This window comes from Lycorma delicatula, chromosome 7 (genome assembly GCF_047948215.1).
Source record: "Lycorma delicatula isolate Av1 chromosome 7, ASM4794821v1, whole genome shotgun sequence".
NCBI classification, from domain to species: Eukaryota; Metazoa; Arthropoda; class Insecta; order Hemiptera; family Fulgoridae; genus Lycorma; species Lycorma delicatula.
In genome coordinates this window covers 23,506,175-23,533,369 of record NC_134461.1, presented here as the reverse complement: position 1 = coordinate 23,533,369, position 27,195 = coordinate 23,506,175, and the positions used below count along the sequence as shown (strand labels likewise).

Genomic DNA, 27,195 nt, shown 5'->3' with positions numbered 1-27,195 from the left:
ATTCTTGGAATTAATACGGTAAGTGTAACTTAATTATTTAATGTCTTTTGTTAGTTTAAATTTCATTCAATATTAAATTTTATTAGCACAATGGTCAATATGTTATTGAATTATCTGAATTTTCCAAAAATTAGTTATTATATCAGATAAAAATTAACCCCACCTGCAACATTACTGATAGGGAACTGTACATTAGCTACAAAAAAATTTAAGTATATTTCCATCTTTTGGGATTCTCTGATTTCATAATATTAATCCAAAGATTAAAAAATATGCAACTAAATTTTTTTATTACTAATGATGTTTAATTATGAAGTACAAAAATAATAATTAGGTTTTTTGAGGGATTATAGAATTAAATTGTTCAGCGACACATAAATCAACCCAAATTTAGATACAGGAATGTAATTTTCATTAGATACTAATACATTATTTTAAATAAATGATACAAAATTATACTTCGGACGTCAAACAAAAAAAAATGAAAAAAAGGAACTATATCATAAAAAAGGCAAATAAAAATAAAATTGCTGGATAACTATATATACATGTAAAAAAAACTTAATTAATTCAGCCATGCATGGAATCATTTTATCTTATAACCTTTAAAATAATCTATGTTATTTCACTTAGTATTTGAAGAAAATGTCATTCTACAATAATATAATCCTCTACAACTACTATTTCTAGTACTCAAACTACAACATTTACTAAAATTGCAATAAATAAGCGATTAGAAACAAAACAGATAATAAATAAAATAAATGAACTGAAAGAAAATAAAGATAATTCCATTGTAAAATATGAAAAAAAAATTTTGTTCTATTAAACGACCAGTGATTTTGATTCTTTTATTTATTTTTTAACAAAAACAAAGAAATTTTATTTTATTTTATTAACATTTACCTAATGATCATGATAATTTAGCTAAATATTTAAAATAAGGTGTACATTTAAAAAATCATTAAAAATTAGTGTCCCATCTATTTGTTGATTATTCATATCAATATTATCAGATAAGCTACCTAAATAAAAATATAAAACAATACTCATTGTAGGAAATATATCTTTCAGTTATATTTGATTTCAATTATAATTTAAATAATTAAAAAGTATTTAAACATTTTTATTAATATAAATGCAGTAATAATGTTTAATATAAAACAAACTATTTTTTAATTAGGTTATAATTAAAAATTAAGACCAAAGCTGCTCTGATGACCAAAATATATTTCTCCTACTGAAATTTCTATTTTAATATTCTACTTAAGTGATTCATTTTCTAATAAAAAAAAATCTAGTTATGTGATTCAAAAGTATTTGTCAGAAAAAAAAAGTTATATATATAAAATATGTATTCAAAGACAAAAGTATAAAAATAGTTTTTACCACCAAGAATACAGAATTCAATGATGCTTCTTACCTTATCCTGATTGTTTTTTCATAATAGCACTTTCGAGGGTTTACCTCATCATCAATTAAAAATTTTTCTTTTAAAAAAATCATACATTAAATTCGAAATATTAAAATTATAAACATATAAAAAAATATATAGTCATAAATATTACAAAATTATAAAATTAAAATAAATTGTTTGTTATGTGGCTAGCCCACACATACAGTACTGTACTCAAAAGTAATCTTTACTACTATACAAAAATCTACTCTACTCTACTATACTCATGAGTACAGTACTGTATGTGTGGTTAGCCACATAACAAATATATTTTTTTTTAATTTTATAATTTTTTAATATTTATGACGGCATATTGTTTTATTAATTTATAATTTTAATGTTTTGAACTTAATGTGATTTTTTAAAAGAAAAGGTTTTAACTGACGATGAGGGAAACCCTCGAAACCGCTATTACAGAAAAACAATCAGCATAAGGTAAGAAGCATCATTGAATTCTGTACTTTTGGTAGTAAACAGTTTTTATACTTTTGTCTTTGGCATAATTAGTACAGAAGGGAATATGGACAAATAAAATAAAAAAAAAGAATTGGTTTTGCTAAGTTAATAAATGTATTCATGTATTTACAAGTACATTTAAAAGATTTACAAACTCCTGTATAAAAATGAAACCATATTTAAATTAATAATTTTTTTATATTTAAGTATTGGTAAAGTAAAATGATTTAAAAGAAATGTAATTAATATGAAATTTAAAATATTACCAGTAGTAACTTTAATATTAGTTATTTATTGATATAAAACACATATAAAAATTTGTATTATAATCTGTTTTTAAGTTAGCTCTTTGTTTACATTTTCTATAACAACAATTAATTTCAGTGTTTTTTTTGTTTTTTTTTTTTTATATGTATGTATAATAATTATTTAATGATTAACTACTTGAGTGTTTTGTTATTTACTATGCTAATTCTTCATTTTAAAAAATAAATTATTAATTGATTAAACTTTTATAATTATACTTAGTATTTTCTGCTAAAGAGGAAAAAATGTTTAATTTTTTTTAAGCAAATAACATTATAGAAAAGAAATATGTTGTTATGCAAAGGCTTTATTAAAGTACTACAGGAAAAATTATAAAATAATATTAACAATAAAAAATATAATGCTAATAGTATTATTTTAAATATAATATTAATAAAATTAAACAAAAAGTAAATTAAATATGTAGAAAAGAATGAAAGTTTATCAGAGAATCCTGATTGCTTTGTGAAATAAAAAGAGTTGAACTGTTTCAGTAATATTAAGATTTTGTAAAAAAAAAAAAAAAATACTCTATGACTTCAGCAAACGTAACTCTATATTGTTTTATATACTCTATATTGTTTTATATGGTCAGCTGGCTACCTTGTGTTAAATTTTACTCCTCCTCAGTTCATAAAATCCACGTTAAATAAAGTTCAATTGTTAGCAAATTGGTCAAAATTAATCATAATAATTGATAATTAAATCATAATTAATCTAAACATAACCTCTTTTGATGATTTCAGATTGTCAGCTATGCTTGAAATATGTACACTGGGGGAGCGAAGTTCAATGATACAATTTTTGTTATCAAAACGTGTGAGAAAATGGCACAAATTTATTCAAAAATGTTGAAAATTGTTTAAACCACAGTAATGTGTGTAAGTAGGTGGAACATTTTAATTTGGGCAGAATAAGTGTGACTGATATCCAATGATTTGAAAGACCGGTTGAAGTTTTCGACTACTGCACTGCAAAATCGCACAAAGGATCTTATTTGCAAAGACAGGAAATCAAAATTCCCAAATTGCTAGTTTGTATAATATTAGTGTTGGAACCATGTATTCAATCATTCATGATGCGCTGAATTATCACAAAATGTGTTTAAGATGGGTTCCAAGACAGTTGACTGTCTAAAGACACCCGGAGAAATGCTCGAGAAGTTGGGTTGGGAGGTGTTGCCACATTTTCCTTACAGCCCACATCTTGCTCCATCCGATTTTCATTTGTTCAGCTCGCTCAAAGACTTTATACATGGCAAGAAGTTTGACAACAATGAAGTGGTCACAAAAGTGGTACACGAATGGTTCAAACAACAACGTAAATATTTCTATGCTGCGGGAATCAGAAAGCTCACAGAACGGTGGGACAAGTGTCTAAAGGTTGCTGGAGACTATGATGAAAAATAGCGTAAGTTTCAGTGTTATTGAATAAATGGTTTTTTTGCTACATCAATTTGTTTTGTTAATTATTGAACATTCCACGTAAAATAGTATGCCATATATCCTCTATTTTTTGTTCTCAATTCACTTGTGCTTTAGCACTAGAAGATGATATTGATAAAACATTCATCGTACGAGAACAGCAAAGAAAATTGTGATTTCTTCAATAGAAAACTAAAGAAAATATATTTACAGAACCATATATAGAATTCAACTAGAATCATCTGAGAACTATTCTCAGAAACAATACATAGCTACATTAAGCTGTAATAGTATAAGCTATATTATGAATATTATGGTTTTGTTATGGTAAGTGTAAAATAAGATCCATCTATCTGAAATTTATTAATAGTTGGAAGTGCTAATCTCTGTTGTCAGTAAATTCTACTCAAATTATTTTCAAAACTTAGTACCCATATATTACTTAGTTATAACTGATTCAATGATTTATTATGCCAATTCAGATGGCATTATTGATTGATTCTTGGTTGTTAAAAAAATTCTTTGAGATTTAATTTAAATTTACGAGCAAAGTATAATACATAAGAGTATACATTTTTTCTAATTTTAGTGCCATTTTTCTAACATTTGTTAAGGACAAATGCATATTCCCAATGGTTAAATGTTTTAATGTGGGTAACAACTGCTAATAATTATCACATCCTGTGACTTAAGAGATCATTTTGTCTAATTTCTTTATTTTTACAAATGAATGATTGACCAATTATCCTGACTGAAAAAAAAAGTGTAACAAAATTAATATATTTCCAACATATACTGACCGCATTACTTTTTAACCTTCTGTATGATGAGATTAAGACTACTGTACAGTGTACCAAGAAGAATTTAATTAACAAACCACTTTTTTTTTATGTAAGTAAAGTACACAATTTTTTTTTATAGTTAGGACTGACTAAAAAATCATAAAACTGAGATTAGTTTTTGCAAATATTAGACAAAATTAAAAGATATAGAATATTATTAATTCAATTCTTCTCTTAGAATTTTTTTCAGGAAGATAATCTATTCTGGGATAGTTCTTTAATTTCTGGAGGAAAGGTAAATTTTGTTGCATTATATATTTAAGTAACTCAATGGACGAAATCATTGATCAATCTAGAACTATCCTTTTGTTTGTCTTTCTCTATATTTCCTTTCAGAATAAATCATCTTTTTTTACATCCACTCTTTTTATCTTTCACCCTTTCTTACCCATTTTCAGTTATGTAGGTGTATATTAAGAAACTATGTATAAGTATAAGTAGAGGTTAGAACCTACAGTACATCTTTCCTGAGGATGCTGAACCCAATATATCCTCAATGTGATCTCCAAAGAGTCAGTTGTCTGTGGACATATTCAGGATATCTTTTTTCTTGACTAATAACTGCACAACAAGCTTAACTGTTTAAGAGCCAAATTAATTAAGTTAGGACTTTTAAAATCATTCCTAAAACTAATAATACTTTAGCCTTTTAAAATTGAATAAGGGAATAAAATACTAATATATTTTTGTTTAATTTTCAAAAAACAAAGTAGTAGGGTACTCTACAAATAGATGGGTATTGACTCATGCTTTCAATGTTTTAAGTAAAATAAAAGATACTAATCTTTCAACTGATTTTAATTTACACAACAGAAAAAAATAAAAGAGCAGAAAGATAAAAAATAAAAGAAGGAGATAGAGAGAGAGTGAGAGAGAGAGAGAGAGAGAGAGAGAGAGAGAGAGAGAGAGAGAGATGAAATGTGTGTTTATTTTGTATCTCAGATGACTCTATAATGTTGACATTCATTTTATTTTTACATTTTCTTTTGTTTTTATACTTTTACTTACTTGGAATCCCAGATACCAGTTTAAGGGGTCTCAAAACCCTTATCGCCCTCAATGTGCGTAAATCCATACTCTCTTCATCTGCGGTGTTTTCAGTTGGTGCTGTTACTTGTAAGGTTGACAAGACAGTCATTATCCTGTGGAAGAACATTCTATCACTACTCACACACTAATTCTACAAACTACGCCACAAAACAACTACAAATGCCAGCTCAATTAATATGTATATATATATATATATATATATATATATTTTAATTGATAACCATAATTGAATTCATAACATATATATTAAAAATTGTGATTTTAAATTGATTATTAAAAAATCGTTGATGTAACTTCTTCATGTTAGTTTTGACTCATTAAAAAACCACTAATAGCAATTTGTTAAAACAAAATTAAAACTCATTTTGGAATACATTATCTAATCTCCATCATACATTTGTAATAAAAAGTTACACAAATGTTTTTCACATACAGCTCCATTTAAATTTGATAAGTAAAAAAATAACTATTTAAAAAAAAAATTGTAACATTTAGATCATAAGTTCATTCAAAAAATTACATATTGTAATTACTAATACAATTTAGTTTCCCTTAAATTAATTACATAATTAATTTAATACCAAATTAATTAAAAACAATTAAATAATCAAAATGTGAATTAACTGGAACATAAAATAAACTAAATTTAAATAGTTTATTTTGGATACCTTTATTTTCTATTTCTTAAAAAAAATTTCTGTGATTTCTCACAGAAAAGCGGGATAAATCATAATCTATAAAAGTAAATACATAAATTTTATTTTCTCTATCAGAAGATTGCAGAGTTAGAAGTGCTATCAATATGTGAAAGGTTATTTTAACTTAATGGTAAAAAGTATATTAACATCTAATTTAACTCTATAAACATTAAAAAATACATCATAGTTTTGATTTACAATACTGCAGGATAATGTTAAAATTAAATAGGTTGATGAAATTCAAAATAAAGAGGGTTAGAGAAAATATTTTTATAACAGAGTTTTGTAAAAAGAATGGTCAAGGTGGTAGGCCATATCTGAGGCAACCACACTTAATTATGTACTGTGAAGGAAAAATGCTAGATAAAGAATAGTCTTTATGAAGGACATATGACCATGGTAAGATAAAATTTTATTTTATGGCTAAAAGATTAGCACACAATTGAAGAAGGGAAAATTGCACAAAATGCTTCATGTTATTGACAAATGAAATTTCTTTTATGAAAAATTAGTTTAACATGATTTTGACCATCACAGTAACTTAAAGGAAAAGTATGCTCATATTCATATTTAAACAACTTTTCAGAGTGTGGAAAATTGGGTTCCTCTGAAAAAATAATCCATTAATATAGAAAAATCTCCAATCATAACAAAATGCCTCCATAATCAAAACGTAACTAAATTCTTATGGATTCAAATGTGAAATGTTTTAGGATTTATTTCAAATGCAGCAAGGTCCTAGTTCAACTCAAAATTTTGCCATTTTATGTGTGTTTTGTCAATTACCCACATGCCCACATGTGTGTAACGCATTCCCTGATTTGTCAAATACGTTTTCTGATCTTTATAAAATTCTACAGAAAAGTTCCTTGCTATTTTGTAAAGTGACTTATTTACAAAGATTTTCATAAAATTTTTTGTTTCAAAATGACAGCCAAAACAACTGTTGGGACAGCTCCAACTAACTGTTAACTCTAACTCACCAAGTCATAGGCTGGTACTATTATTGTTCGTATTAAATTATAAATATTTATTTTTTGTATATTTAATGTATATAGTGTGTTTAAAAAATATATATACATCAAAAAGTACTAAGAAAAAGAGTGGTAGGTTATAGTTGAAGTACTTCTTTGGGAGTTAACAATCAGTGTTGTCCAGTGTCGCTGAAAACAATGTTTATTAATAATGATAAAACAGTAAAAATATTTTTGGCATTAGTTAAACGTCCACAATCAATACTGAAAATTCAATTAGTATTTGATTTAATTTTTACTTTATTAATTAATTCTATTGTAGAAATCAATTCATTAAATACACTAAAAAATTTGAGAGATCTACTGATCAAAAACTACTAATTTTATTACACTTGTAATTTTGTTAAAAACTGTTATTCGATTAATATTTTTTTAATTCACAGTAAAAATGAAAACTGAATAGTATTTAATATGTTATAGATAAATGTCACATAAATAAATTATAAATTTATTTAACATTAAAATGTAAGAATGTATTCAAATTTACTATCCTAAAATATAAAAAACAGATTAACTAAAATTCTTCTAACCAAAAATAAGTTAAAAGTATACTTATTATAAAAATCTTTTTTAATTGAACTGACATGGCTACTAAAAGAAAAATAAATTAAAACAAACAAGCGTATAAATTGAAAACAAGTAATATTCTAATTTAAAAATAATTCTAAACAGTTCTTTATGTAAAAAAGAAAAAACAAAAACAAAAACTGTTATCTACATATGTGCCAAGCAATACCTTATGTTGAGATTTTAAAACAATATTTTTATGTTTAGTTTTTATTTGTTTTAAAGTTTAAATTTGAATTATTTAAAAAAATGTTTTATATTTTTTTAAAAATATTATTTTAATGAACAAAATTCAGTAATATCTGGATGGGAAAAAATTATTAATTAATAAATTGCAATTACTTTAACATAATGTAATGTTGTTAATAACAAAATAAATAAGCTTAAACTTTTATAAGATTTAATTTTGATTATTTAAGTCTGTTGTTTATTTATGTTAAGTACAAATTAACAGTGTAACTTAACTTATATTTTATATTATTTTTAACACAGAAATAAACACTGTAAACTGTATAAAAATAATTAATTAAAAAACAATATAAATTTATTCCATGCATTTATTGACTTTGTTCTTACACAAACAACAAAAAATGTATTAAATAAATGATTCATTAAGTATACATTGAAAAATAAATAAATAAAGAATGTTGTATTGTTTAAATAAATTTTTTAGATTGCATCAATTATTGTCTCCATTTTATCTTACTTGACATCCTAAGAATGCTACTTCCTGAGATGTTTGGATGTTATAGAATCATCAGGTTGTAAGGGGCCAAATATGATAATGTTTAATAACCAAAGTAGAAATTATTAGTGAGATAAGTTTTTAGCATTACTACTATTAACAGTTAATAAGATAAACTGTTACATTACAGGAATACGGTCTAGGTTCATCTAAAGGTGTAGCACCTATTAATTTGGATTTGGAATGCTGATGTACCTATATATTACTTTAATTTCTGTTTTTCAATTAATGGCACTGTCTGAGAGCTTGAAAATCAGAGACTTGAAAAAAATAACCACTGATCTGAAATTGAATTTAAAATTTGGGGTAAAAACAGATAAATAAAGTGGAAGAAGAAATTTTAATTCATACGTGTGAATGAATTGTATAACAATCTGGGAATGTTTGGTACATTTAGTGTACCTTTCTTCATCAGGAAACTCAGCAAATGTGATACATATTCTGTTATTATAAAAGTGGTCAGGCAGGAGGGCAGCTAAAGCTTTAAGCAGCTGCTGAGCAACCGATCTAATCTATTTACAATAGGTTATTGTATAGTTAATGATTTAGTTGAATATCTTTTCCTGGAAATAAAGAAAACAATAAACATTATCTGTACTGGGCTTTTCTATTTAGAGTCTTATGTAAAAATATATAATCTGAGATTGAAAGGCATCTTTATTATGAAAAAAACTATAATCTAATCCTTATTACACAGAAATAAATTTATTTTAAATTATAATCATTAATTTCTAAAATCCATGAACTTATTAAATCTCTAAAATAACAACAGAAAATTGGTATTAAATGAGTTCAGTTTACTGCACCAGCTTCTTATATTTCATAAAAAAATAAAAAAAGTCTTAGAAAACCTCAGTGGCATCATCCAGACCAATCAAAGGTATTCTACATAATTAAAAATTAGAAGAAAAAGCCAAAGCCCCATTCACAGGCTTTCACATTTGTGCTGAAGAATTTCAAAGATTTAATATGTAATTAATGCAAGTGTCAAATTAGTATTTGACTGCTGTGTTTCAGCAGTTGTTAATTGAGAATAGTAGCCTCATGTTATAAAATGACAATAGATGTTTTTCTGTGTTGCATCATAGACTACAGTTAAAATATGTATATGTATACTATAGCTACATAAGATTTCAGGCCACAATGTGCTTAGAACACAGTAACCAAAGATATTGAAAAAAAAGAGGAGTAGTAAGTAATTTAATTAATATGTGTAGGCTTTAATCTGTGTATATTATTGGCATGGAAAGGCAAATGCTTAACTCCAATAGTACTATCATACAGTGGCAGAACATTAATAATTACGTATGAAATTAATTATAAAATCAGGGTAAAATATGATTATGTGAATAATCACAAACAAGAGCTATGAGAAAAATATGAATTTAGAAAATATGAAATCACATGTCTAATTAATTAATATATTTGACAAATGTTACATTTTGGGCTTCAGTAATATTTAAAAAAAATTATCCTTTAAGTATTATCATACTAACTTATAATTCTATATATATAAAATTACCATACTTTATTTATAAAAAAAATTAATGAATAAAAAAGTGTACCCTCTTTAAACTGTTGAAATAAAACAAAATTAATAAAAGAAAGGTGTTGCTTGATACAAATATAAATTATAATTAATTTTTAATTTAAGCATTTAAAAATAAAAAAACACCAATAAGTATGATGCTAAACAATAAATTATTCTATTTTTAATAATTTTATAAAACATACGAAACTATTATTATATTTATTCTATTATTAAATACAAATATGAAATTAATTATCTTCTACGTTTTAACACCACTACAAGTAAAAATAATCAATAACTCAATAATTCTAAATATTATAGTCACATATACCTGTAAAAAAATTATACTCACAAAAATGAATTGTCACAGTGACTCAATTTTTTTTTGGACTCGTTAAAAAAAAAATTAAATAGAGAATAAAATATTGAAAAATTTCTGGACATATGACCTAACAACTATAAATAACGGATTATATAATTTTACTATGAAAATTAACCTAAACTGACCTAATTAATTTGTACATGTTTTTTTACAGAAAAAATAAAAAACTTAATACAAAATTATTCATTTTTAATAAAAATCTAAGTTAATTTTTTTTTGCTAATGCCAAATTCTTCTAATCACTCTTGAAGCTGTTTTTAGTGACTAAAAAGCATTATTATATAATTAAAAAAATAGATTTAATTTAACATTTTAACAATAAGTAGTTTAAAATAATTTTTAAAACTGTCATCTTAGACATAAATATTACAACATTAAAATTAATTAACTAAAAGAAAAATTAACATTTTAATCATGTAGCCAAGCAATTTGGCTTTATAATAATTTTGGCTTTAATAGAAATCTTAAGCAAATTTAAATATTTTACAATCTGTAAAATAATTTTTTGAATATAGTGTAGATTTATGAGTGTTTTTTTTATTATAATTATTATTTATATTATTATTGTTAAAAATTAACATTCTGTAGGCAACATTATTAAATATGCATACATTACTATGAGAACAACTCTTAAGCAAAGTAATTTTTTTTTTGGGAGGTGTAATTTGGAATTCACACTTCGTTGATAAAAAGTACTTGTTAATTGTTATATGTTAGCAAATAAAGTATTTGTATAAATTGTTTGAAATAAGAAGAAATATATGGAGGAAGTTAAACTATCATATATGAGAAAGTTAGACAGATAAAGAAATGGCTGCATTATGGCATTCTAATGGGCAATAACCTACAATGTTCAGTATTTACAAAATAAAAAAAAACCCTGACAGTGTGGAAATTTTACAGAGAAAAATGTTGTATAAAGATACTGTATTTGTTTTCTGCCTATATAAACTGTCACTTTGGCTTAGATGGCACACGTTAACCTTAGGGTGTAGTGAAGACAAGATATTTTTTGTTAATGATGCTGCTGTTAACCATTTATTAATCGGTAAAATACCTGAGAAGTTGTAAATAGTCAAGAGTAGTAGGCTGTATCAATTCAACTTACTTTAACCAGAAAAAAATTGTGGAATTTAATAGTGAATAAAATATGCTAACATAATTATAAAAAAAAAATATTGTTGGAAATACAAATATTAACTAGAAATATTTTTCAAGGCAGTTCATAATTTTTTTACACCCATAATTCAAAGATGGATTTGATGGAGTATCATGATACTTTGGTAGCATTATATTCTGTATTTAATCCTCTTTTAATGTACCTGTGATAGTTGGAATTCATATTTTTGTAAGGAAAATTGTCATTTTATGTAATAATGTAACAAAAATTCCACTAATCTCTTTTAGATATTATTAAATATTTTTAGCTAAAAACAGAAACTTTATAATATTTAGAAAAGTTTATTGGTAGCATTTCTAAAAGCAATGAAACATTTTCATCAATTTCTTAGTTTTAGAAAGTATTTAATTAGGAGTTCAAAATGTAGATGTTCCAAAAGTTTCTTTAATGAACAGAATAAATCAATTACTATGACTTCAAATGAACTAACATATTTTTCTACAAGGTTAGTAACTATGAAACAGCTACTACAAAAAAGGTGATCCTTTTAGTTATTTGTTATAATACAATACAATACATTATGATAGATTAATTTATATTATAATTAACCCCTATGTCAGTTATTAAACTCCAGATGGGTAATTGATAGAGTGAACACCAAAATTAACACAAGAAAAGCAACTATCCCATGCTAGAAACTGTTGTTATAAAGAGATTTTTTTAATAACCTCTTATGTTACAATTTTATTGTATAAGCTACAAAACATTGTTACGAGGGTTTTTTTTCAAGGTCCGATCGGTTGCAAAATAAAACCCATGCAAAAATCGGATGAACCTTTGCTGCGCATATGTGTTGCGTAGCATCTCTAGTATGGCCTTCAATCATGCCGCGTCACTTCGTTTAGTTCTGAACATGCAGCTAGCACGTAAATATGTCTACAACAGCATTTCCCGCCAAATGTGAAGTGCATGCAGTAATTCAATTTCTTCAGGCTGAGGGGTGTAATGCAGCTGAAATTCATCGACGAATAAGTAATGTGTATGGTGAAACTTCAGTGAGTGACAGCAAAGTGCGATAATAGTGCAGGAACTTTAAAGCATGACGTACAGATGTTCATGATGCAGGCGTCAGGGAAGGAAGCGAGTGTCAACTGATGATATCGTTGAGCGAGTGAATGAGGCGATTCGAGAAAATCGTCGGTTCAAAATTTCTCTATTGAGTGATCGTTTCCTGAAATTTCAAGGTCAGCTTTCTACACCATTGTGAGTGAGAGACTTCAGTACTACAAACTGTGTGCGAGATGGGTTCCCAAGATGCTGTCTGACCATCACAAAACAATGAGAATAGACGCCTCCCTAACATTTCTCCAGTGCTACCACAATGAAGAAGATTTTTTGAACAAAATTGTCACAGGGGACGAGACATGGGTCCATTTTGAAACTGAAGAAACAAAAGAACAATCCAAACAGTGGATGCATTCTCATTCTCCCAGTAAACTGAATAAGTTCAAGCGAACCTTCTCCAACAGAAAGTGTATGGCTACTGTGTTCTGGGACCGGAATGGAGTTCTCTTGGTGGAATTCATGGTACGTGGCACGATCATCACTGCTTCATACTGCGTGACTCTTCAATGTCTACGAAGGGAAATTCAGAATAAGTGAAGAGGAATGTTGTCACCCACCATACAGCCCGGACTTGGCTCCATCTGGCTTCACCTTTTTGCTCACATGAAACGCTGGTTAGGAGGACAACATTTTGGCACACATCGAGCTCCAGACCAGCGTAGAAACATGGTTGAAAACACAGGCAGCTCCGTTCTATGATGAGGGTATTGGAAAGTTGGTACCATGCTACGACAATTATCTAAATCGGTAGAGAAATAGCGTAACTATGTAAGTACTTGTTACAAATAAAAAAATTTTTATTTTCACTGTGGTTTTAATTTCATGACCGATCGGACCTTGAAAAAAAATAACCCTCGTACTATATTAAAAAAAATTGGAGATGTGGTTATTCTAAAATACAAACTGTTTATAATAATAATTGATGTTAAATAATACCAATAGAAGATAAAATGCAACCACTTATCTGTATAATATTTCTTTTTAAAGGAAGAAGAATGTATTTTTACTTTAAGAATAATAAATGTATATAATGGAAAATACTTTTCAGTTATGATAAACATATTATTATATTAACAAATCAAAAAATTGGTAATTAATTAATTATTTTTATTTAGAAAAACAACATTAGTTTTTATCATTTGTTTAGGATTATTATTTCATTAAAAATTTACAAACGGTCTATGTACTAATTAATGTGTCTAAAACATGCGATGCCTACATTCTCATAATGCTTTTATAAGTTCATTAAATATATGTAATGAAAGTGCAAACTGGCATGACATTAAATTATTATTATTATAGATAATTCATCTTACATAATTTTTATTTTTACATTTTAATGAAGAATTTTTAAAATTATATAATTTTCTTTATCAATATGTTGTAAGAATAACCCAAATGTTGGGTAGATTAAGTAGCAACACTGTTGTTAATAGTAGTTTTGAAAAAGCCTAGAAAATATTTTGGAACATGATTTTAGTGTACTCTAAAAAGCTTTCCAAACTTTCTAACATTGTACTTGTTGCTACATTAAAATGGACAAAGAAAATGTTGGCAACAGCCAAAAAAAATTGATTATTTAGCTGATAAAGGAAGAGTACAACAATTTTATTATGATCACCATCAAATGGTTTAGAAAATGAATCAATCAAAAATAGTAATTTAAAATTTATTACCACATTTTATCATGGTGTTGGCTAAGTTCTATATTTATAAAATAAATTTTCTGAAAAATACAACTAAAATAACTTGAATAGAAAATATAAATATTATTATTATTTTTAATTAGATATATTATTTTTGAATGTGTTTACCAATAATGGAATTAGACATAATTTAGAAAAACATATTTGTAAATATATACATATATAAAATCAGAAGAAAATAAATTTAACTAATTATGGAACAATGTATCTCATAACAAAATAATTAAAAAAGATAGAAAACTCCCATAACGAAATGATATTTTCCTTAAAATATCATAAGGAAATGATATTTTACTAAAAAAAGTAATAATAAAACATAAAACATGTTTATTATTACTTTTTTTTATATGCATTTTATCTATTGATATTAAAAATATCAATAGAATATCAATTATTATTATTAACAGTTTGTATTTTAGAATGGCCACATCTTTTCCAATTTTTTTGAATATAGTAACAATGTTTTTTAGCTTATAAAATAAAATTGTAACATAAGAGGTTATTAAAAAAAAATCTCTTTAAAACAACAATTTCTGGCATACTAACATAATGAATCTTTGTTCAGTTGTTAATTTATGTTTAATATATTATTTATAAAAAAAAATGTTATTTTGCTTTACCTAATTTTATTTCTTCTTTCTCTTTCTCATCTTTGATCAAGTTTCTTCTTACCTCCTCTTCATGAGGTAATATCACATAATTGTGCATATGAATGTAGTCATTTTTTTTTTTTAGAATTTGGTGGATTTATTTGAAATCTTTGTTTCATTAATTTTTCAAATTTTTATTGTTGCTTACCAATTTTTAAAAATTAGATTATTTAAGTAAAGTTTTCTTTTAAATAGAAATTAAAAAAAAAAAACATACTAAAACCTGCTTTTTGCTGATTATATATATATTGTTCGTAATTATAATTAACAATTTATTTTGAAAAAGAATAAAAAAATGTAATTGGGAAGGGCAACTGATTATGTTGAAGTTAAAATTAGGATAATTAAAGCAGGAATAATAATAACATTTCAAATACTCTCTTTTCCCTTTTTTCCTGTTTAGCCTCTGAAACCACTGTATGGTATTACTTCAGAGCATGAATTATCATATATATGAATGTAAATGAAGATAGTCTCAGGTCAACACATACCTGAGACAAGTGCTTAATTGAAACCTAACTACCAAAGAACCATTACTAACAGTAAAACCAAATGTAACTAAACTAGTCTGGAAGGAAACAAGAGTTCTAAATGATCAGTGTAGAAATAGAATGTTTCACCTCTTCAAGAAGGGAGATCTGTGGGAACTATAGAGAAGTTGCACAGATATTACATAAGCTAAAATGTGTGATCCTACAATAAAGTAGTAGGAAAATGTTGAAAATCAATTCAAAGAAAAACAGTATGAATTAAGACAGATCTACTAGAGACCTGATATTTAACATGAGGAAAAAGTTAAGTGATGTTAGGTTATGGAAGATATTTGGTGAAGCTGGAAAAACCTATGACAGCATCCCAAGATCAACACTAAAGAAAAAATTTTAAAGTACAAGTACTCCAAAGGAATTAATTAAGGGAGTAAGAGCAATGTAGTATTGGAGAAGAATACAGGTAAGAAGTATAGTATCTGAGTTGTTTGAGTAAGAAGTTTGAACTGTGGAAGTGCATTGTCACCTTTTCTGTTTTTTATAATTCTAAGGAATAAAAATAAGGCCTACCTACAACTATGGATAAGATTTACAACGGACTGAAAGAAATATTGAAAAAAGCAAGAGGAGCATGGTTATATGCAGATAATTTGCTACCTGGAGAAAGTAAGAAGAGCATGGAAGAACAACTAAATAGTATAGGATTGATAAAACAGGAATGAGGAATTATAAAAAAACAAAGTATACTTCTGACTTGAAGAGTAAGAAAAGATTTGCATTATTAGATTATTTAGACATGAGTGGGAAATAGTTAAAAGACTTGTTTATTTAGGGAATAAGGAGATACAAAATGGAAAACTAAATTTGGAAGTTGGCTGGAGAAACCAACAAGCAAAAGAATATTTTGAGATTGTGAGAAACTTGATGAGAATCTGTGGTGTCCTAACGAAATATAAGGTCATATTATATGATAATTCATCTTATAAAATATATAAGTAGATCTGACTACAGGTAAAGAAGAAAGGAAAATTAAGGCTGTAAAAATTTAATTTTTAAGAAGTGTGATTGATAAGGTAAAGAAGAATGAGAAGTAAAGATGTTAAGACTGCTTGCAGGAATGAGAAATCTAAATGTTAAAATCGATTATGGTGTAATAAGTTTTACGTACATATACATAATAAAGAAACAGGATAGAAAAGTAGCTAAAAGAGAGTTAAATTGGAAGAAGAAAGAAAACCAAGAGAAAAATTGCAAGAAGAGAATGAGGGATATCCCAAGAGTATTTCAGGAAGATTTATGGAAATATTGAAGCAAGTGAAGTCTGAATTTCTGAAGGGAACCATCCAGAAGATGGTTGATAAAAAAACAAAAGTATTCAATTGTCATTCAGTTATTTAATTTTTTGCTATCTATTAATAATAATGGCACTTAATTACACAAACAAGTTTTTATTCTTCAATGCAGACACAACTAATTGCAATTAAAACTAAGAACTTATGGAAACAATAATAAAAGGACTTCAAACAATAATGAAGAAGGCTTCTTTTAGGCTGGAAATACCTAGAATAAGGTTATGAAAAATTCTAAAGAATGAAGTTTAAGTGTGTGGTCACCCAAGATTACTTATCAAGATGATTTTAAGTGAAAGGTAGATTTATGTGAGAAATTCATTATTCTTTGTGAAGCAAATCCTTATTTTTCTTATCTCAGTGATATAGCCTGAAGAAGGATAGTTCAAATTAAATGGCCAAGTAAATTGTAATAATTGAGTTTATTACAAAAGTGTAACACTTTATTCATATTTTGAGATGTTGCTATTTCTGATGTATTAAACAAGTGTATGTTTAACATCAGGTGACCCTGTGTTTAGTAGGAAGAGGAAGCAACTCTTCACCATGCTCTTCAAGTCAGAGACCACTTCACTAAACTTTTCCTGAGTAGATTGGATACCAAAAAACAATTGATTGGGTAACCGTTATGAGATTTAAACTTGATTTTTTTTTTGTTCTGAGGAATTGTCAAAAATGTGGTTTTATTTTCAAATTTAAATGACTTGAACCACTTTAAACTGTCAGTTGAAAACGCAGTAGTTGATTAAATAAATTGGATTATATTTATTTTTTTAAATGTGAAATTCAATGGTTAAATGTTGCCACAAAAGGCAATGTTACATTATATAATTAATAATAAGAACCTTTATTTTGTTAAAATCCTTTTTACTGTTTTTCAGTAAGAAGAAAACTGAACTTTAGTCCACCTATTATTACATATTAAAAAACTTCCAATTAAATTTTTTCCAAAATTGTAGAAAAAGCTGCAGTTGTGATTTTAGTGTATTATGTATTATATACTTCATGATACAAATTTTAGTTAATAGTCTTCATGGTTTTAGAAAAACAATTTAATTAAAGGCACTGAAAAAATATACTTCCTAAATAGGATTGTAGTTATATCTACATCTATCCATTTTGTTAAATATAATTAAAAAATAACATGAAAGCATGATGAAATATTGTATATAAATAAATAAAATAGGGTGCTATTACTTTAACTAGTAGTAGTGTGATACAATTTCAGATCAGTATTTTAAATAAATTTTTTTTCTTCAATTTATTTTTTATAATGAATTAATGCATTCTTAAGCTGTACAATTCAATTTAACAAAAAAGTAAACAATAGGACGGCCTTAAGTAGGCATTATTAAAGGTACAATAAAGTAAGAAAGCTAATCTGATATATTTTATTTAACTTATAGGGCATTTAACGTTATAGTAAATTTGTTAACTTAAATCATGTTTCATATATTTTAATATTTTTATAAATTAACAATTCATTATTTAGATAAATCATGAACTACAGTAGTAAAATAATGGGCTATTTTAAAAATGATAATATATTACTAGTAAATAAATAATATTTTTAATAAAAATTTGAAAAAATCTGTAAAAGGTAAAGTATAAAAATGATAAAGTATGAAAGAAATAGAAATTTAATATCTTAATTAGATCATGTTCTTTAAAATTGTCAATAATTTTGTTACGTAAAGTAATGAATTTATAAATACGACGACATTATTTAAAATACGCAATATTTTATTTGTAAAATTATAAATGTTAGCCTGATCAATTTAATGCTAATATTTATTTTTAAAAATATGTGTCTATTTAATCTATATATTTTGTTCATTTATGTATTAGTTTTGAATAATTTTATTTTTCATTTTAAAACAAGATTATTGTTTTATTATTATGTAATGTTAAATAAAATAATATAAAAACAGACAATGATAAAAAAAAAAAATACCTAACATAACCTAAAATTATGCAGGGATTAAAAGCACAGTGAATCTAAACCTAAATTAATAAAATAATTAATAAATAAATTTTCACACTAATATGTATATATAATAACAAACTATCATCTATAACTATATATTTATAAATATATATCTATACATCTAAAAAAAATAATAGTGAATCACGTAAATAAACTATAACAACAACACTCTGCTCTGGATTCCTAATTAAGTCTAAAAAAAAAAATGTAAAAAACTATAATAACATCTGAAACTATTCTTGTACGTAACACATCATTAAAAAACCTGCAACTAAAAGGTAATTAATATATTTATATAAATGTAATATTTTTTTAAGTGAAGGACAGTCAAATCAGATTAAATCAATCAAATCATCTAAATCGTTCGCTTTGGAAATCTTACTTGGAATCCTTGATACCAGTTTTAAAGGTCTTAACACACGGAAAGACCTTAGCATTCGTAGATCAACATCCACGTTCGATTCCGCAAAAATAGTCATCGACCTAAAACATTTTTAATAATGCAAGCGTTCCTATTGTTCTATTAATAACTATATATTTATCCAATTTAATCATCATTATTTAATTACAAACTTACCTGTTATATTATAAATAAATATGTTTTATTTTTTCCATCAGATTTAGAACACATCATATTATTTTTTTATCTAAATGTAACTAAAAATTAAAAAGTTGCTAAAAATAAACTGAAAATATCAAAACAATATTTATATAAACATTTGTTTATCTCACTTTCACATTTTTACATTAAAAAAACTAGTCATACTTAGCAAAAATTTCATTAATAATATTCATAAATAATTGTGCAAATGATCTTTTTTTGTGAAATATTTAATGAAGTGATAAGTATGATTTTACTTTAGATTAAGTTAAAATATGTGGAATGATACCCTCATACAATATATTGTTCACTAAGTTTAGTAGTTACAATCCAAAGTAAAGTTATTAAAGAAATATCTTTCACACGTTATAACTTACAAAATAATATGCTGTAGTGACAATTATATTTAATTTATAAATAATAAAATTTAAAAAAAGAAAACAAAAATTATTTAAAATAATTACTAAACAAAAAAACCTTATCAATTACATTAAACTGTATAGATTGTATCAGAAAATATATACTCGTGAATGTTTATAAGCAAAGGGGGTCAATTTTTACATTCATTTGTCTGCCTGCCTGTCCAAGACAAGATCTTATATTCTTAAACAAAATTAGAATATATTACTGGAATTGTCTGTGAGACAGTTTCTGATGTAATTATTAGGTGGCAAAGTATAAACAGTTTGATCAACTAAACTTGTTTATATAAATTTAAAGACACTAGTACAATACATTTTTGTGATAATAGGCCATTAAAAAACTTTTAAACATGGTGTCATTCATTAATACTGCAATAGTTAAGATTATTTTAAGAAACATATGTATTTTATAACTTAATGTATCCTTTTTTTTCTTTTAATGAAGCCATATTACTTTATTGTGTGAAAATAATTCTACTGTATATAATATGTATAATAATCATTGCATTGATCATTAATTCAACTAAATAAAACTTTAATAAAGTTTGTTTAATTTAATTAATAACAATTATTTTGACGCTGTGTAATGTAATAATAATTATGATGCAATCAAATCATATATTTGAATAAAAGTGACAGTCTACTCTTTATGAGACTGTCTGCAGCATAACATAAACAGAATTAGTGCTGCATGGTAATTTGGATGAAAAATGTTTTGTAAATTATGTATCATACTGATGCATAGGATAAAAACTAAATCTGTGTTGCTATATTTAACACAGACTACAAAAATTTTATTTAGATTGAATTATGGCACCCGATAGTAAGACTGATAAATGTGTTCATTTAATTCTCGCATACGTAACACACCATGGATTTTAATCTATGTAGTTTTCTGAATAAAAATACTCATGTTGAGATCTTATTTTAATTTTTAGTTTTATTAAAAAAAAATTGTGAGAACTGTCACTAATTTAGGTTATTTTGTTAGAATATAGTAAACTAAGTAATTTTTCATTATATTTTTATAACAATGAAAGTTTTCTATTTTATAATTTATTATACAAAACATATTATTTTTGTAAAATTTTTCTAATAAAACTTGGTCACAAGTTTAAATTAAGGTCAACGTTATAGCTAGTTCAATAATATTCTTATTCAAATCAATGACTTGTTCAGTGAATGGATTTCAAAACTGATAACTTAGAAGGTGCTCTTATCTACTAGTTATAAGCTGAATTAATAGTTGAAACAACACTGCAAACCCTACTTTGCAACTTTATACATAGTTATAAATGTTGGTATTATAACCTAATGGTTGTGGGTGATACAATTCAACTGGAAAACTGGCAGAGATCTTACCAAGAATAACAAACATCCCATCGCAGACTGGCTAAGAAAAATGAGGAGTGAATTCATTTTCAATTGGCTTTTCATTGAGGTGAATGTTGTTACATATCAGCATGCCAAGTCCTGTAAAATGCAACTGATATATCAGTCTTGCACAAGTCTCATTATACCACCGCCAGGATTGGTTGTGTAAGTATTGCTCTCAGAGAAACCAAATAAAGATTGCTACTTGTAGCATAGATTCTTTAATAGGTTACATAATAGGCATAGGACAAGAAGTGTAAAAGAACAAATTAATTACTCCTTCAGTAAGCTTATTAATTGCCAACAGCATGCACAGAAACGACTTAGCATTGTTTGACACTGGTAATCAAATGAATCTATATTGCTATCCTCCGGAAGGTGTTGCAGAGCTATCAGGTTAACATTTTGTTCATATTTACTTTTTTTAAATTATATTCAAATAAGAGAGTAAAAAAAGAAAACTGGATTGTAACTGATTGAGGATAATTAAAAAATTCCTCAAATAAAAATTTAAATATTTAAAAATTAATCTTAGCATAGTTTAAAAATTTCTAGAAATCTACGTTCAGTCAGCATTACGTCCAAAATCAATTTGAGTCTTGTTAAAAGTGAAAAACTGATGCCAAAACTGACAGACAGGCAGATTTTTATTTTTAAATAATTCTTGTTTACAGCCTTATTTAAGCACTTCTATTTAATATATAGAATATAAAATATGTAAGTACAAGGGTAGGATAAATCATAATATTTCTTAACTTGAATAAATTTTAATAATACACATGCTAAAAAATTAGAAAAAATGAGCATCAGATCTTTTACAATATGTATTATTTTTATCACATTAATTATACATAATTACTCCGACCATTTTCCAGCTACTGCTGTTTCTGGGTGTGTGTGTATGTGAATAGTCAAATGCAATTAATTGCTATCGGCTTGCCAGGCCTGACTGTAGCTGCAGATGTAATGCAATTTAAGTGTAAATGTACTGGTAAACATGTACTTTGAAACAGACTCAGGTCAACTACTCCTGAGATGTGTGGTTAGTTGAAACCTAACCACCAAAGAACACTGATATCTACAGTCTAGTATTCAAATCCACTCAAAGGCAACTGACTTTACAAGGACTTGAACCTTAGAACTCTCAACTTCAAAAATCAGCTGATTTTGCGAAGATGAGTTTAACCACTAGACTAATCTGCCAGGTTTAATTATAATTTATAATGATGCTCATCAAGATAATTCCAAGGAAAACTGTTATAAAATTTGTAAAATCAAATCTTTTATTATTATAGATCACAAAATGTATCATTAAAAAAAAAATGAATAAAATCAGAGAATAAATTTGATGAATGTATTGTAAAAAAAAGTAAAATTGATCACGAATGATGATATGAAAGTGACTAAGTGAAAATAACTACATTCGTTTTCAGTGAATTATGGATGTTAAATAATTATATAACCTAAAAGTCACATACATAAACGACAGGTAATAAAATTACTTAATGTTACTGTAAATCATTATTAATATTCTGAAATTACAATGACTATACATAACATTAAACGTAACCATTTGATAAAATAAAAACTGTTTTAAATTTTAGGTATAGTAATCAAATGTCAAGCAAAAGTGAGTATTTTTATGTTTAAATTCTAATTAGATTAAGGACAAATTTAAATTTCTAGATTTTAACTGTAGGGAACCATTTGTTTTGTATCAATTTCCAAATATTGTACTGTGAATGCTGTTAAAGCTTTTCTTCCTTAAGAGTATAGAACTGTGATGAGTACACAGGGACACAGAGGAGCAAAAGATAACAAAGGGTATTTTCTGATGAAACTACTTTCTGGGATACCATTTACTGGCTCTGGATCAGTGTGTGAAATTAACATGGTATTGGTTGAATAAGCACTTAAAAAACAAGTTGCTAAAAAATTGGAGTAATAGGTAAAGAAATAGAAGTTGATGATTTACAACAAACACTTAGTTAAAATTTTTCTAAATTCTCTCAAATTGTGTTGAAAAGCTTTTAAAAAATTATTATTTCTAACCGAGTGGATGTGTTCATAAATTATTTAAAGATTTATGGGTCTGTTTGGAAAATCCAAAATGTAGCTTGAACAATGGTTACGTGAAGGAACCTGGAATAAGTGAAGTTCTAAAACAGAAATTACATTTTTCTTTCACTCAGGGATGGGGTAGATTTCTTCTAATTTATCAGATCAAACTCAACATCTGTCTATAGATATATAACAGTACTAAAACAATCTTCAGGAAAAGGCTGACTTGTACGTGGCAGAATGGATGTGCATGTAATATACCTTTGATTCCAAACATTGCATGTCTGAATCCGAGTCAGACTGGGATTTTACTCAATTATTATCCATCTCTCATCTTTATAGGTAGGTGTAACTAATATATTACCTGTTTATTTTATATTGTTGACAACAGTTACAGCCATTAAAAGGGTAATAAGCAATGAATGATTCTTATGATATTCCAGAAATCTCCAGACATCTAATTGAGCTTTGATTGATTTGGGATCTGAAGGCAGCTGTGCCCTTGTTTGTATAATGAGTGTACTTGTAGTATGTTATATACAATATATATGTATTTGTAGTTTGTATATCAGTAGATCACCATGCCAAGATTTGTAGCTAATTAGAACCCAACAACAGAATGGTGTTTGGAATGGTATCAAGAAGGTGTTAGTGTAAAACTACAACTGGTCCAATTGGGCGTTGAACTACCAACCTCCTTTTGGGAAGCCAGTACTAACCATTTGTACCACTGACACCATAGTAAGTATGGTAAATAAGAAGTGTCATGAAAACAACTTGATAAACTGAAGCTGAGTAGGTTCACAGCTTGAGAGATATTGTAATTTTAAACATAATAATTATACATTAACAGTATTCTAAAGACTTTTTTTTTTTGTGAAGTTTAAAGGGATGATGAGTTGTGATGGGACTTAAGTTACAGAGAAAACAAGAAGAGGTAGCATAAAGAACATTAATGCAAACTTCACTTTATCTATTCTAGTGAGAGAGTGGATAATTATTTGTAGTACACCTAGATGCTTTCGCACACTTTACACTTGTACTTACAAAGGATTATGTTTTTGGGAATCCTATGAAAATGCCTCATTATTCTGAGGAATAGTGGAAACAATAGATTCCTACTGATTGAAGGAGGAATTGAAAATAATTTCTGAATAGGTTGTTTGTTTCCATGGGTAAATTGTCATTCTAACCTTCCAATTGTATTTTTAATGCTTGATCCTTTTACCCTGCCAATTTAGGTAAAATAGGACTCTTAAGTCCGAGACTTGTTTAACTCATGCTGAAAATACAAGGAACTCTAGAACTGATGTGTTTTGGTGTAATCTTTTGGGGAGGGGAACAATTTACCAGTGTATCTGTATAATAAATAAAAAATCTGAGGTACCTGATAAATTTAATGAAACTGGTAATACAGATTTCCTCATAAAAACTTAGTGAAATCCAATCCAGATTCATTTTAGCTGCTGGGCTGGTTCAGTTTTCAATGATCAATTTCCTAAAATTTTACTTGCTCCCTCTTTGATTACTTCATAAAAAGTCAGATTGTGATTACTCAGGTAAATGTCTAGAAAATAAACCAATATCCACTTGCTTGTTGACACTTGAAGTATACTCAAAGTTTAATGAAATACCACTTAGTAAAAAAAAATACATGAGAAGAGATTGTAATAGAATTAATAGGAGGTATATCATCTAGAATACATAAGGAAATAAATCTACAATCAGTGATTTAACTAGACTTATCAGTGTTATGGGCAAATAAATAAAATCAAAACATGCTTTTAACCAAAACATTTTTGTGTATATAATTAATAAAATATGAGTAAACAATTTTTATTTCAGGTACATTCTACCTTGTACAGCTTATTCTGCAGTAGGGCTAAATTGTTGACAGGTATTCAATAATGTTGCAACAAACATTATCAACCATTTATAGACCAAATTTATTCAAGCAAAAGCTACTATAAATTTGGTGCCAAGATCATATTTCTATATAATCGTTCTTAAAATAATGAATCAATTTTATTTTGATTTATTTCCATCTACAGCAAAAGGATTATCTAACCGAAAATAATTATATTTAAATTATAAATGTTATAGTAATAAACAATTACTATATAAAAAATTACTTAAAATTAAAGATATTATAAAAGGAAAAAACTGAATAAACTTACCCTGTTACTACTACAACAAAATCCATGATGTTCCAAACGTTTCTCAGATACGAACCACTATGTAATACAAAACCTAAAGCTAAGATCTTCAACAATGCTTCTGCACAGAAAATTCCAAGAAACACGCTCTCCGTTTTTTCCTGTAAATGTTATAAAATTATTACTAACTAAAAATGACTCAAATATCAGAATAACACATTTATTTAAAATATAATTAAAATGAATTTAATTTAATATTTTTATTACAATTGTTTTATAACAATTAATTACTTTTAAAAATTGAAGACATTTCATTTTTATTGTTTTGATCATTTTTAGATTGCTTGTAAGGCACTTTAATCTGAATAAGGATATGTATCTGGAATTTGTGGTCTAGAAAAAATGTCAAATGTACAAAGACTTGATATTATGATTAATGATATAAGGTATTAATGTATATGATTGTATTGATTATATAAGGGTGTTTGCAAAGCCATAATTCTGTATGCTGCACCTACCTGGGCTCATCGAATGAGGTATAAATGTTACAGGGACCTTTTTTTGAGAGCCCAGCGTCTGTATTTTATACGTACTGAATTTTTTTAGAAATATTATTTATTCACTAAAAGAAGAGAATGGATTTAAACGGAATTACAATAGTTCTGCTGGGCTGAATTTGAATTTAATAAATTAACATGATTCATCCTGGTTTCTCTTTTACAATAAATCAATATATTTATTCAGTTTGATTTCAGGTAGTGGTTCTAATTAAAAAATTTGGGGAAAATAATAAATTATTTCTATTCTTCAAAAAATGAACTGTTTAGAAAATCTAATTTTTTATGAATAATGTAATCAATGCTTAATTACACTGGTACACAACATTTTGTTCCAGAGTATGTATAAGTGGTTTCTAAATGTATTTTTCTCCTTCAATTCAAAAATGTCAACAAATTTTCTATCACCCATAGTTTTTAAGTTACATTCTATTCAGTGATATATACCTTATGGAAATTGTGTTATGGTATTATGAATTTATAATACATAAATGAATAAAATAATTGTATTGCTTAAGCATTAAAAATGATTAGTATTTTATGAAAGGTCTGCAATGGCATAGATGACAACGATACAATCAGTCATAACTGCTGGATGATGCAATTCTAAAATGAGTCAGATGACTTTCTGACAGACAGTCGTCATCATCTGTCAAAGTGATATCACAAGCAAAATCTGTTTTGATTATAATGCAAAGTTACTGATTCAGGCCACAGCCAGACTGTGTTCAGTGTTCACTCTGTTGACATCTGTACATCTTTCGTGTGTATGTGCTGATATAATACAGTTCAGTGTACACGTTTCTTAGTTATGACATATTTTAAATTTATATTTCATCTTTTGAATTCAAGATGTATAGTGAATATTTTTTGTAGTGTTTGTATATTGTGTGGTTTTGTAAAATGCCTAGAAAATATGTAAACCCACTGGACAGCTTTTGTTACATTTGTGGTGAGGAATCATTTAAATTTCAGAAACATAGTTTAGCTCCTCTCATCAAAAAATGTTTTGAGCTTTATTTTGGCTGTAAAGTTGGTGACCAAGACAAATATTCAGCCCCTCACATTTGTTGTGCTACTTGTGTCAGACTCCTCTCAAGTTTGTCAA

The 27,195-nt window shown here is 26.4% G+C and overlaps 1 protein-coding gene across 1 annotated transcript in view; it reads right to left on the bottom strand.

Annotated features, from left to right (window-relative positions):
- Positions 1-27,195, bottom strand: part of LOC142327268 (voltage-dependent calcium channel type A subunit alpha-1-like) — a 902,521-nt gene that overhangs the window by 315,591 nt on the left and 559,735 nt on the right. The window contains exons 4-5 of the mRNA XM_075370151.1: positions 25,552-25,691; positions 5,493-5,626 (exon numbers count right to left, since the gene is read on the bottom strand). Coding sequence (XP_075226266.1) covers positions 5,493-5,626; positions 25,552-25,691 — 274 coding nt within the window. The remainder of the gene's footprint in view (positions 1-5,492; positions 5,627-25,551; positions 25,692-27,195) is intronic.